At 42.2% G+C, this 11,953-nt stretch overlaps 1 protein-coding gene across 1 annotated transcript; it reads right to left on the bottom strand.

Annotated features, from left to right (window-relative positions):
* Nucleotides 1-4,511: 4,511 nt before the first annotated feature.
* Nucleotides 4,512-11,858, bottom strand: Mycbp (MYC binding protein). Its single transcript, XM_051188734.1, has 5 exons — nt 11,647-11,858; nt 11,429-11,501; nt 7,116-7,164; nt 6,786-6,915; nt 4,512-5,667 (listed from the first exon to the last, which is right to left on the bottom strand). The coding sequence occupies exons 1-5, from the start codon at nt 11,728-11,730 to the stop codon at nt 5,623-5,625; spliced, it is 381 nt and encodes a 126-aa protein (XP_051044691.1). The 5' UTR covers nt 11,731-11,858; the 3' UTR covers nt 4,512-5,622.
* Nucleotides 11,859-11,953: the final 95 nt, after the last annotated feature.

The raw sequence follows: 11,953 nt of genomic DNA, 5'->3' as shown, positions 1-11,953 counted from the left end.
GTGAAGGCCATGAGCACAGATGAACCGCTCCAGAATTGGGTGAGGAAGTCCAGAGGAGGTCGTGTGTGAGCCAGTCCTGACCGATGATGCGGTTGGGATGTGCAAAGTGTATAAAGTAGGAGCCAGCCAGAGGGCAGATGGGAGTCCCAGTGATACTTGCCCTAGCTGGTAGCTGGAGCAGATAAGGAAAACAAATACAAGCATGCTAAAACACCTTATCTTTCTGCAAGCAGATTACTGACAGAATCCTGCTATCCTAATATTCAACGGACTCTAGCTTTCTTGTTCCGACCTAGTCAAAGTGTTCCATCCAGAAACTTGAGTACTGCATTATCTTTGACTTCCTAGTTATTAGGGATCAGAGGAATTAGGAATAATGAAGGTAAATGCTTGCTGCCAAAGTATGCTTCAGAAAGCCGTACAAGAATTTTCACGTCTCGGACTCCAGAAGTGGAAATTTGACAAACCTTAAAGTACAGCTCTGTACATTTAAAAGGAATTGGGGCACGGGTCATAGTTTTACAGGGTGACTGTCTGCAGGGTTGGGGATGGAATTCCGGGTCTTTTGTGTATGCTAGGTAAATTCTACTACATAGCCTTATCTCCTAATCAGCGAGACTGACTTGACTGTGGAGAAAAAAGTAAGCTTGTGTTGGCCTGGCACATTGGTTATGCCTGATCCTACAAGTTAAAGGCAGAATATATCCTCCGAGGTCATCATAACCTTACCTAAAAAATTCCAACTCCATAGTATATAATAGGCAGACAGAATGCACGTAAATGTACATGCCCCTCACTATCTATGGGAGACTTCCTACTGGACATCCCCAATCCCATGAACACATTGGAATATGCATGTGAACCTATGCACAAACCTCACATACTTTATATCAGCTCTGCCTTAATTACCCAATACAATGGCATGGTAAACCCCAGTATTTTAGACACAGATGCAGGCTCCCCCAATAAGTTCAAAGCTAGCCAAGTCTACATATCAAGTTCCTTGACAGCCTGAGCTAAAACCCCTTTTTTTTTTAAAGGAGTCATGGGGAGTATAGAAAGTTGTTACAGTGTATTGCATAGAGTAAAGGTAAGAATAAAGTCTATATGGGCTCAATACAACCCCTCCCCCAAATTTCCCATCCAGTTGGCTGAATTCATGGATTCAGAGAACCAACTGTTTGCTAGAGGAAATCAAATTTAAGGATAGCTCTGGTAAGTTTTAACAGTTTTGGGTGGAGTCTAGGAGTAGAGGTCTTCTTACCTTTTACCTTGAGTTTTGGTGAAAATCTCTTTGTTGTTGTTTATCATTGCATATACAAAGCTAGCTAGCCTGCAAACCTCTGGGCTGACTCCTATCCACCTCTGATCTCACTACAGGAGCACTGAGATTACAGAAATAACACAAATCTGCTCAATTTTTCATTGAGTTCTGGGGATTCAAATTCAAGTCCTCACATTTATGTGACAAGTGCTTTACCCATTGAGCCAGCTCCAAAGCTCTATTCTGCTTAAAATTTTATCCTGGGCTGAAGAGATGGCTCAGAGAACTTGGTTCTCTTGCAGAGGACCCACATTCAGCAAAACCACCCTTAACTCCAGTGTCAGGGGATCCAGTGCCCTCTTCTGGCCTCCAAGGATACCAGGCACACACATGGTACACATGCAGCCCAAACACTTATACACATAAAATAAAAATATATTTTTTATAAAGTTTCTTATACAAGGGCTTTGGGTTGTAGTTCAGTTGGCAGAATGCTTGCCTAGCTTTTATGCAACCCTAGGTTCCATCCTCAACACTGCTAGGCCTAGGCACTTGCCTGTAATCACAGCACCAAGGAAGCAAAAGCAAGAGGACCAGAAAGGAATTCAGTTATTTTCTGCTAACATCTGTCAGTCTCAAAAAAAGAAAAGTTTCAAGCCCACAGTCATAGTCCTCAAAGCCCAAAATGAAACAAAATAGTAGTTCCTTCTTCATGGCAGCCCTGATACTATTCAAGTACAGTCTTCAGTACACACCAAGTCTTCTCAACCTGATATAAGTGAGTTCCAGACCCCCAAAGTCTGCTCTGCTCCCTGTTATTCTCAGTTACTTCAATCATTGCTTCTACATTACTGTCCAGTAGGACTTTGAGGGTAGAAACATTTTATGTCTGTACTGTTTGGGATAGTACCTACCTGCTGGCCACATGAATGAATGCTAGAAAAGCTGCTGGTGTGATTGAGGAACTGAGTTTTTGTTTTGAGTTAACTGCTGTGTAACTAGTGACAACCACACTAGACAACTCAGCCATACTTTCACATCCCTTCTCCCTATTGATCATTCTTCCTTAAAATACATTCGTGTCAGCATCCCTCAGATACCTGGCACCTACAGCATGACCTTTTTAGCTTTCAGAGAGACCTATTTAGCACCTGGACATTTCTATTTTCCAGATGGAAGTTTAAGTTTCCTGGATATATAAATAATTCACATTAATGATCACTGGGGCTAGTATTTTGTCAGAAACCCTACCCACGAAATGTATGTAACTACATTTTTTTTTAACTGCTATGACTTGCTACTTTTAGCTTTTTTGTGCCCAGCAGTTTAGGTACTCCAGATTACAACGTTAAACCCTTTTCCAAAGTACCAGCCAGCCTTTCCAATTCTGTGATACTTACAGAAGTGGCATTACTACAACTCATCTGTAGATAGCCCTTTACAGTTTGCAAGGCACTTTTACACCCATTGTATTTAATCTGATCCAGACAGTAACCTTGTAAGGTAGGTAAGATGTGAAAGTATCTTGTACTTGTACACACACACACAAAGACACCACTTTGGGTGGGGGTTGTTGAAACAGGGTCTTATGTAGCCAAGGCTAGCCTCTAACTTCCTAAGTAGTCAGAGATGACTTTAAAATTCCTGACCCTCTTGCTTCTATGTGCTAGGATTACAGGCATGGACCATCATGTCTGTTCAGAACTTTTTTATTTTATATGTAATGTGTGCATGCAGGTGTACACATGTGGAAGGACACTCTTGGGAGCTGATTTTTCTGCCACCTATAGGATCCAGGGATTGAATTGAGTTCTTCAGTCCTGTGCCCAAGTACTTCTGCCTATAATTTTTATTTTATAGATGAATCAGCTGACATGTAACAGGAACTGACGAGGTGAATTACATTTCTATTGCATTCAGCTCCATCTTGTATACAGTCTTCATTCAAATCCTTGATAGAAATGATGGAGAGGGTCCATGGCAGGTGGCTCAACATGGCCAGTGACCTTCAAATCTTTTTCTTAGGATTTATTTATGGGTTTTTTGTTTGTGTGTGTGTTTGTTTGTTTGTTTTAAATCTGAGTGCTCTGTCTGCATGCATATCTGCATGTCAGAAGAGGACTATAGATGGTTGTGAGCCACCATGTGGCTGCTGGGAATTGAACTCAGGTCCTCTGGAAAAGCAGGCAGTGCTCTTAACCCGAATCACTGCTCCAGCCCCAGACCTTGAATTTTTAAATATCAATGGCTGGCCCAAGTCAGTTTTACCTACAAGTGGTATTCTAACCCACATGCTGCAAGTAATGCACAAAAGGATGGATGGTTCAAGACAGTCACAGAGCAACTGACATAATATAACAGTAGACCAGGCACGGTATTGCACACCTTTTAATCCCAGCACTTGGGAAGCAGAAGCAGGAGGATCTTGAGTTCAAAGCTACCATTTGCTACACAGTAAGTTCCATGCCAGTCACAGCTACATATAGTGAGCCCTGTCTTAGGATAAATAAATAACAATAGTACCTGGGGGATGGGGGGGCTGCCACAAAACAAAATGTAGTTGTCTGTAATCAACAAAATGGCTGCCACACTAACTGAATAAAGAAGCTAAGTACCTTCTCTTCCAAATCCTCATGAGGCTGGCCATTTTGCTATTCCTACAATTGTCAGCACATCCTAACCCACCTTGTAGATATTTACATATGTCTCATACTGAATGAAACTTTGCCAGACCAGCACTTAGACCAGTGCTGTCTATCCAGGAGGCACTCAAACCCGTAAGAAGAGAAATCTGTCCAGCTGAAAGAATTCTAGTAGCAGCTGGCCACCCTCCAGAAACAAACTTGTGACTGAAGAAATGCAGACCAATGCCACAATCCTGCCAACATGACTGATTACAATGCCCTTGTAAATGGCTTGGTCAGAGTTTCTAGCAGGTGCCAGTGCCTTAGCTGGTTAAACCAGCTTTGATTGGATGTGTGCTGTGATCAAAATTTAAAGACAGGATCCCTAACAATAACGATAGAAAGCATGAAATGAGGAAAGTAAAATGATCAACAACACATCTGACGCTGAGTCTTCCCAGAGAAAGGAGAAAGCCTGATGTAGTGGTGAATACCTATCACCCCAGCATTCAGAAAAGTTGCAGACAAGAAGATCAGGACTTCAAGACCACCGGAGGGAGAGGTGGGGGATACATGAGACTGTCCCCTACCCAAAAAGAAAGAAGACTAACAAAACAAGTTAGTACTTTACCATTTACACATCTTTCATGTACAGTCTCTCATTTGACCTCACAACAACCCTGTGAGGTAGGCAGCACAAGTTCTCATGATACAGACGAGAAAGTGAATTTTCAAGCCATAACTGACCTGCCCAAGGGTCTGCAGTTAGCAACAAATTCATATAAATATCAGTCATTGGCCTAAAAATTCAGTACCCAGCCTCCCCTCATACTTGCCCTACCTACTTCACAGGGATAATAAAGATAAAATTCAAGGTTCGAAAAATACCTTGTGGGGGGAGGGAAGCACTATATAATTGCCTATTATAATCTTCTGTGACATAATGGTTCATCCCCCTTTACGTCCCAGCTGGTGTGAACCCAGAATTTTATATTATCTCTCTTCTGTGCTCAATTAAGGAACTAAGTAAGGCAGGGTAAGAGTGCAGTCATGTCGGAAGCTATGTAAATTACAATCAAGATAGCTGCAGCATTAAGCAAACTGAAAACACAGACAACTGTGCAACCAGGACACACTAAAGCACACAGCACAGCAAGGCAGCATTATCAGATGGGCATGATTGCATAGAAAGAAAATGTGGTGTCAGAGTTCACACTGGCACACACAAGTTATCTAAGGCAAAGTGGTGGCAAAGAAGAGTTCTTTGTTCCATATTATACACAGGAGCAAGACGCATGGGAATCCATGCAGAAGCATCATACATCACAGATCTGTCCAGCTGTCTACTGGGAATACACTGTCAAGAATGAGTGTGCCTACTGTGCTCAAGTTCTCAACAAGGAATAGCTCCATGTTAAATCTCCTAGCTAAAATACAACCAGTACCATCATTCCTAATTGGATAATAATAAAATGTCTTTGAAAGTGAAAAGTTATGTGGCTCTTTAGCTTTTCTTCGAGATTTACTTTGGATTTTCCTGCTTTAAGACCCAAAGAAAGTTATATTGAGTTTTTATTGGTGATTCTATGTATATGTGTTTATAACATTAAAGTGTGATGAGTGGATTTAACATATTAAAAGTTTATAGCATCTTTTCAGGAAAGATTATATACTATACAAGCTATTCAAGTGATACAAAACCAGTTTTCAGTGTCTTTTCAACTGAGAAGAATCCTATTCAGCACGCTTCTCCTCCTGAGGTGGCTCATACTGAGCAAGCTATGGGGCAAAGACAGAGGATTTAGGTGAATTTTATTTAAATTGGGTAAAAAACTTAGTAACACAATGAAATTAGATATTATATTCAACTTAGTTACTGAGTCAGTAATCAATTCTGAACTTATCCTTAAACCATTTGCTTATTTAAGATTAACAAATTAAAACTAACAAAATCCCTTTTTGTATAAACCTTTAGCATTGCTGGGGAATTAAACTTTAGTTTCAATTCATGACTGAATTGTTCAAATACTAGGTACACAACAGTCTATCTTTCCAAAATTGAAGAATTATGTGAATCAGTTAATGAAAAGTAATGCCTAACTTAAAAAAGTAAAGTAGGAATCCCAGCACTGGCGAGACAGAGGCAAGTGGATCTGAGTTTGAAAAGCCAGCCTGATCTACATAGAGACTATATCTTCAGTATCTTTGATAATCTAAGACACTGCATTTCCTTTTATAAAAGCTTGTGGTTCCTCACAAGAACACTGAACTTCAAATTTGACTTCTTTCAATTGGCTGTCAGACTTAGACAGTACATCATGTAGTTCAGAATGTGGTAAGCCTCAAAGACTTTTGTAGATGTTCAAGTTCATGGGAGTTTGAACCAAGGAAAAACTGTAGATAAAATCAAGTGCAGCTACTCTTGTCTTTGTGAACCTGGAGGCAGTATGCTAGAGAAAGTGCAGGCTGGGCACTGCCCCATTCTAGGTGGCCCTTAACCCAAGCAGTGACCTATAATGACCTAAACTGCTTAAGAACCTTAAAATTATCCATCTACTTTAAGCAATATTAACTGGTATCCCCGCCTTTTTATCAATACAGGTTTTCAATTCCCTCTTCTTTATTGCTGGTCTCAGGATTTTCCTAGATGAGGCTTGTTTGCAGTGCATTTGATTCAAACGGATACTCAGTGTCCCTCCCTGCTGCCCATTTGCTCAAGTTTTGGGTTTAGTTGTTCACTCTGGTTGTATCATGTTGCAGATGGAACCCAGGACCTTTGCAAATGCCAGACAGATGTTCTACCACTGAGCTACATCCCTGGCCTGCAGTAAGGATCTGGTCAGATAATCATTAGAGACAAGATTGTTTTTTAATTTGAATTTCTTTTTTAAATTTACCTTTGCTTTCAGTTTTTTATTTTCTTCTACAGTAGCTTCATATTTCTCTTTCATTTCTGCCAATTCTAGGCGAAGCAGCTCTATTTCTGGGTTTTCCGGGGTAGCAGCTCCTAAGTGATGCTTTAAAAAGCTAACATCAGTGTTAAGAATGTACTCTCAGAAGAATGAGGCTGGGGGGAAAGTCACCCACCACACCACCAGTAGTTGTCCAAGGTCATGTGAAGATTCAAAAGAACTTTTCAATAAACAAAAGTATTTAAAGCTTAATATATTTGAACAAAATAAATGTCAAAAATAAGGCCTTTTTGACTTCAGAGATGAAAAGGATACTCCAGAGCACTGGTGGGCTTCTCTGGTTCTTCATATAAGGCTACCAACACTGCAAACCAAAGAGAAAGAAAAGCAATGAAGTCTCAAGTGTAGATGGCTGAAATATTCTGAAACTCAGTAAATACTATCTGCCTGCTGTATGGCAAGCCGATTGCTAAGATTGCCTATACAGTGGTGAATAAGTCAGACAGTGTTCTTCCTTGCAACAAATTTACAGTCCACTGCAAAAGACAAGGAATGCAGAGAGTATTGAACTGCAATAGTGGTTACTGAGTTTCCGAGTGAGACTGGAGAAATACTTAGCATCAGAGGCAGACCTGAGAAGACCTAGCTGTGTTTCAGATAAAAATGGGAACTAATGTGTCAAGTATTTTTTGAGTAATAAACAGAAAAGTAGTCTAGGGTCAGAAAATGTAAAACTGAGAAAAGCTTAGTTAAACTAGAATCCTAAGGGCCACAAACATTTCAACAGTTTCAAAGCAAGGGGGTGGCAAGCTCATTCTTGAATGCTGTATGAAAGACTGACGGAAGTGGGACATGGAAAATGGCAGAACAATTAAGAAAGCTGGGTGTGGTAGTCCACGCCTGTAATCTCAGTACCAAGGAGGTGAGGCGGGGGAATAAGGAGTTTGAGGCCGTTCATTCATGAAAAAGCTATGAGTTGCACGCCTGGGATACAAGGAACCCTCAAAAAACCAAAAAAGTCTGATGTAATCTAACTAAAGAAATGTAAGTGTTAGGCAATTAACTGAAGCATCCCATTCAGAATAATCAAGAAGTTATATATATAACAGGCTAGGCACCAACCAAAAATGTTACCAGTAATCAACATGCTCAGATGGCATTCAAAAATATACTAGTGCCTCATGTGAATGATGTCCCACTCATCTACTGAATAGATCCTCCTGGAATCCAATATTCAGATAGCAAGTTCTCTAAACTAGTGCTAAGAACCCTTTAAAGAAATCTGAGTGTGCAGACACCTGAGCTTGTGTATAATTAAGACAGGTAACCCAAGCTTGCCTAGAATTCACTATGTTGCCCAGCCTCAAAATCATGGCAATCCTCCTGCCTCAGCTATCTCATAAGTGTGTGTCACCACACCCAACTCTGACAAAAGTAAAAAATGTAGCTGTTCAATGTGTATAACTTTTAAGAGTCCAAATTAAGAAGTCCTGTTCTAAACCAATTTACATGTCTCCTTAGTCCATGCCTTTAATCCCAGCACTTGGGAGGCAGAGGCAGGTGGATCTCTTGAGTTCGAGGTCAGCCTGGACAGGGTCCAAAGCAATATAGAGAAACTCTGTCTCGTGGTGTGGGGTAGGGGGAGTTTTAATGTAAATACAGTATGAAAAACAGCAAGCTAATAGGTACTTTTAACTTACACTAAAATACACAATTTTTTGAGAAATTGGCACACTTATATCATCACTATCTGCCAACCATCTCTTAGTCTGTTCCAATACTCAATTCCCTATGTATTACTTTTTTTTTAAAAAAAAATGACATATTCAAAACCATTTCCCCCATTTTCTTCCATTGAGCTGAACTGAATTTAACCTTTATTTACTTTCTTCAAAAAAAAAAAAAAAAAAAAGAACACCTCTAGGATGAACTATGTAAACCAGCGTGGCCTTGAACTAAGAGCAATTGCTTGTGTCTAGCTGCTGCCTCTTAAGTCCTGGGATTAAAGACATGCACCACCAGGCCAGCTAGAATCTAACTTTTTCTTTTTTTTGGGTGGGGGGGGCAGGGTTCGAGGCAAGGTTTCTCTGTGTAGCCCTGGCTGTCCTGGAACTCACTCTGTAGACCAGGCTGGCCTGGAACTCAAGAGATCCTCCTGCCTCTGCCTTCAGAGTGTTGGAGGTTATTTAAAGCCAGGATTGATATCCTGCTCAAAATAACAAAATGCTACTCCAAATGATTTGTTACCCATCCACCTTATTTATGGATGTTTTTTGTCTCTAGGGGTTTTGTTGGTTGGTTGGTTGGTTTGGTTTTTTGTTTTTAAGATGTAGTCTCGCTCTAGCCCAGGCTGGTCTCCTACTTTAGTCTGTCAAGTACAATTTTAGAAATAAGACAAGATGCCTTGCTTTTTGCATGTGCCTTAGACATTTTGGGGCAAGGTCTCTCACTGAACCTGGAGCTTGCATTTTTAGCTAAACTAGCAGCCAACAAGCCTTTAACTTGAAGATCATCCAGTCTGTGTCAGTCCCTCAGTTGTGTCTCCACTCTGGTCCTTATGGTTGTGGATCAAGTGGTCTTAACCTCTGAGCCATCTCTCCAGCCTAGCTCTAGTTTTCTTTTTTGAGGCATGTCTTGTTATATACACCAGACAAGACATGAATGCAAGATCTGCCTTCCCTCACTAGAGCACTAAAATCATGTCACCATGCCTGGCTTCTTACAGTGTTTTAACATTAAAAACTATTTTAATTTTAAACCCTCTCTGAAATGTTTGCTGGATAGGAAAATGTAAATTTGTATAAAGATATGTTCCCCCCCCCTTCCCAGGTGTCGTCATCTCCCCCTCCCCCTTCCGGGAACTGAGGACCAAACCCAGGGCTTTGAGCTTGCTAGGCAAGCTCTCAACCACTGACCTAAATCCCTAACCCCTATTATTAAGTTTTAAATTATATCAGTAGATACTATGCTGTTAGATATTATTTAGGAGACTTGAATTTAACAAGATTGAGGGTGGGAACATGCAAAGATTTCCAATCTCTTACACAGCCTGAAGGCTGCGCATATTCTCTGTATTCGGATATCTCCAACTATCTTCCACCTGCCTTTTACTTCTTTTCTGTCCACTTAATGAATCCAACTCCCTACCCACCCTCACAAACAGAATACCTGGACCAGCACTATTTCAGTGTTTATCTTAGTTTGGAATTTCTATGCATACATAATGAGACATCCAAGCCTAAACATGAAGTTCATTTACATAATATGAACATGACCTTGTATAAGCAAATATATTCAACTCTTGAATTTTGACTGACATAACTTATACAGTCAAGTATGGGATTTTCCATATCAATGCTCAGTAACAGGCTTTGGAGAAATTCAGATTTCAAAATTTCAGATTAAGAATACTTATCTGTTATTCTGTTCAAAGGTCTTCCCTCTACCACTCAATGTCACATCTTTAACCCCTAGTCTTGCTATTGTTTAAGTTATACATTTACCACTAGCTGGCACTGTGTTTTAGTATGTGTGTCCCTAACTAAGCTACTAGCTCCTGACAGTGGGGACAGTTCCATGGCTGTATTATGTGGTGTCCAGAACACAAGGCTAGAATAAGATCATTACATGAAAGAAACAAACATGAGGGGGTTTAGTTTTAACTAGAATTCCAAGCATTTGTGACACTTCCTTCACACAGTAATTTTTACAATTTTCTCACATTGACTTGCAAAGATATAGGAAATTAATATCTGAATCGAAAGTAGTAGTAATCCAAACTTGTCAACTCATCCATGTGAGGGAATTAAAAGCCCTGCTTTCTGCTAAATTCTCCCAGAATTTCTCCTAGCCTTTATTTCCCTAAACAGCAGATACAAGTGATTTCCCAGACACTTCCTATTCTCAAAAGGATGAAGGTTTCAATCCCTACCAGCAATTCCATTCTAACCCCTTGAAAGCACCAGGCAATGTTATGTTGAGTAACAAGTAGCAGGCATTCCATATACTGCCTGTCAGGCTAATTCAGCTTATCTCTCTGAGGGTCCCTCTGGTTTCGGTCATCATACTCTCTAGCCTTACAGCCAGAAAGGAAGGGATATGTACTTTAACAGTAAGCTTCAGTTTTTTTTTAAAGTAACCAATATAGACACTTTTACATGCTCTGACGCTCTTCAAAATCTAATTCTACTTTAATTATGAAATCTACACAAAGTAGGACTTACTACAGGCCGAAAGAGTTGAAAAGCCACAGCCCAAATTGTCTATGTTTCCCCAGCTTTGAGGAGAAGTAACCCTTTTCCAAACCCAGTAGTTTTCTTAGTTGCCTTTTGTACAAAGGAAAATGTGTAAGATCCCGCACACTCTAAGGCGGGAGCAATTGGGACCTTAAGGTCTCCCGCTAACGTGTCCACTGCGGCTGCTCGAAGGAAAGCAACGGAAGTTGGAGAGACTTTGCAACAGCTGCAAGAGTTTCTGTCCCAGGCAGAGAGCGGCCACGGGGGCGAGGCGACATCCCGCAGCCGACGTGAGCCCGACCCCCGGGACCCCAAGGCCTCGCCGGTTCCCGTGAGGGCCCCACCTGGCCGGGAGCGCGCGGGCACGAGCAGCCGCCGCCCGCCCCGGCTCACCTTTCGTCAGCGTGTCCAGCACCCCCGACTTCTCCAAGTACCTCCGGAACTGCTCGCGCTTCGAGTCGGCGGCCTGAGGAGACACGGCGGGTCAGGGACCGGAGCCCGGGCCGGAGCAGGGAGACGGCGCGCCCCGCCGCCGCCCCCAAGCCCTGCACGCGCCCCAACTCCCACCCGGCGCCGCCCGCACGCCCCGAGCCACGCCGCGCCCCCCTCACTTTGTAATGGGCCATAGTGACAGCCACAGCGGCGTAGCTGGCGCCGGAGACACGGGCTGGCGGGCTCCAAGCCGCACTGCTCATGCGCGGAACGGCATGCGCGTCTGCGCACTGGGCAGGCACGGGCCGAGATAGCCGGGGTGTGGCCTGTTTTCATGGCGACCGGGACGCTGTGTATCCCCGTCTCCGAGGAGCCCAGGGAGACTGCGTGCGCCCGCCCTCCGCGGTTCCGGACAGCCCCGCATCTTCCTCTTCCGGTTGCCGTGGAGATTTGGTTGCCTAGCAAGACGCGAGCTTTAGGTAAATC

This window comes from Phodopus roborovskii, unplaced genomic scaffold, assembly GCF_943737965.1.
Source record: "Phodopus roborovskii unplaced genomic scaffold, PHOROB, whole genome shotgun sequence".
Classification (NCBI taxonomy): domain Eukaryota; kingdom Metazoa; phylum Chordata; class Mammalia; order Rodentia; family Cricetidae; genus Phodopus; species Phodopus roborovskii.
Note: the sequence above shows the minus strand (reverse complement) of the source record. Positions and strands in the feature narration are given on the sequence as shown.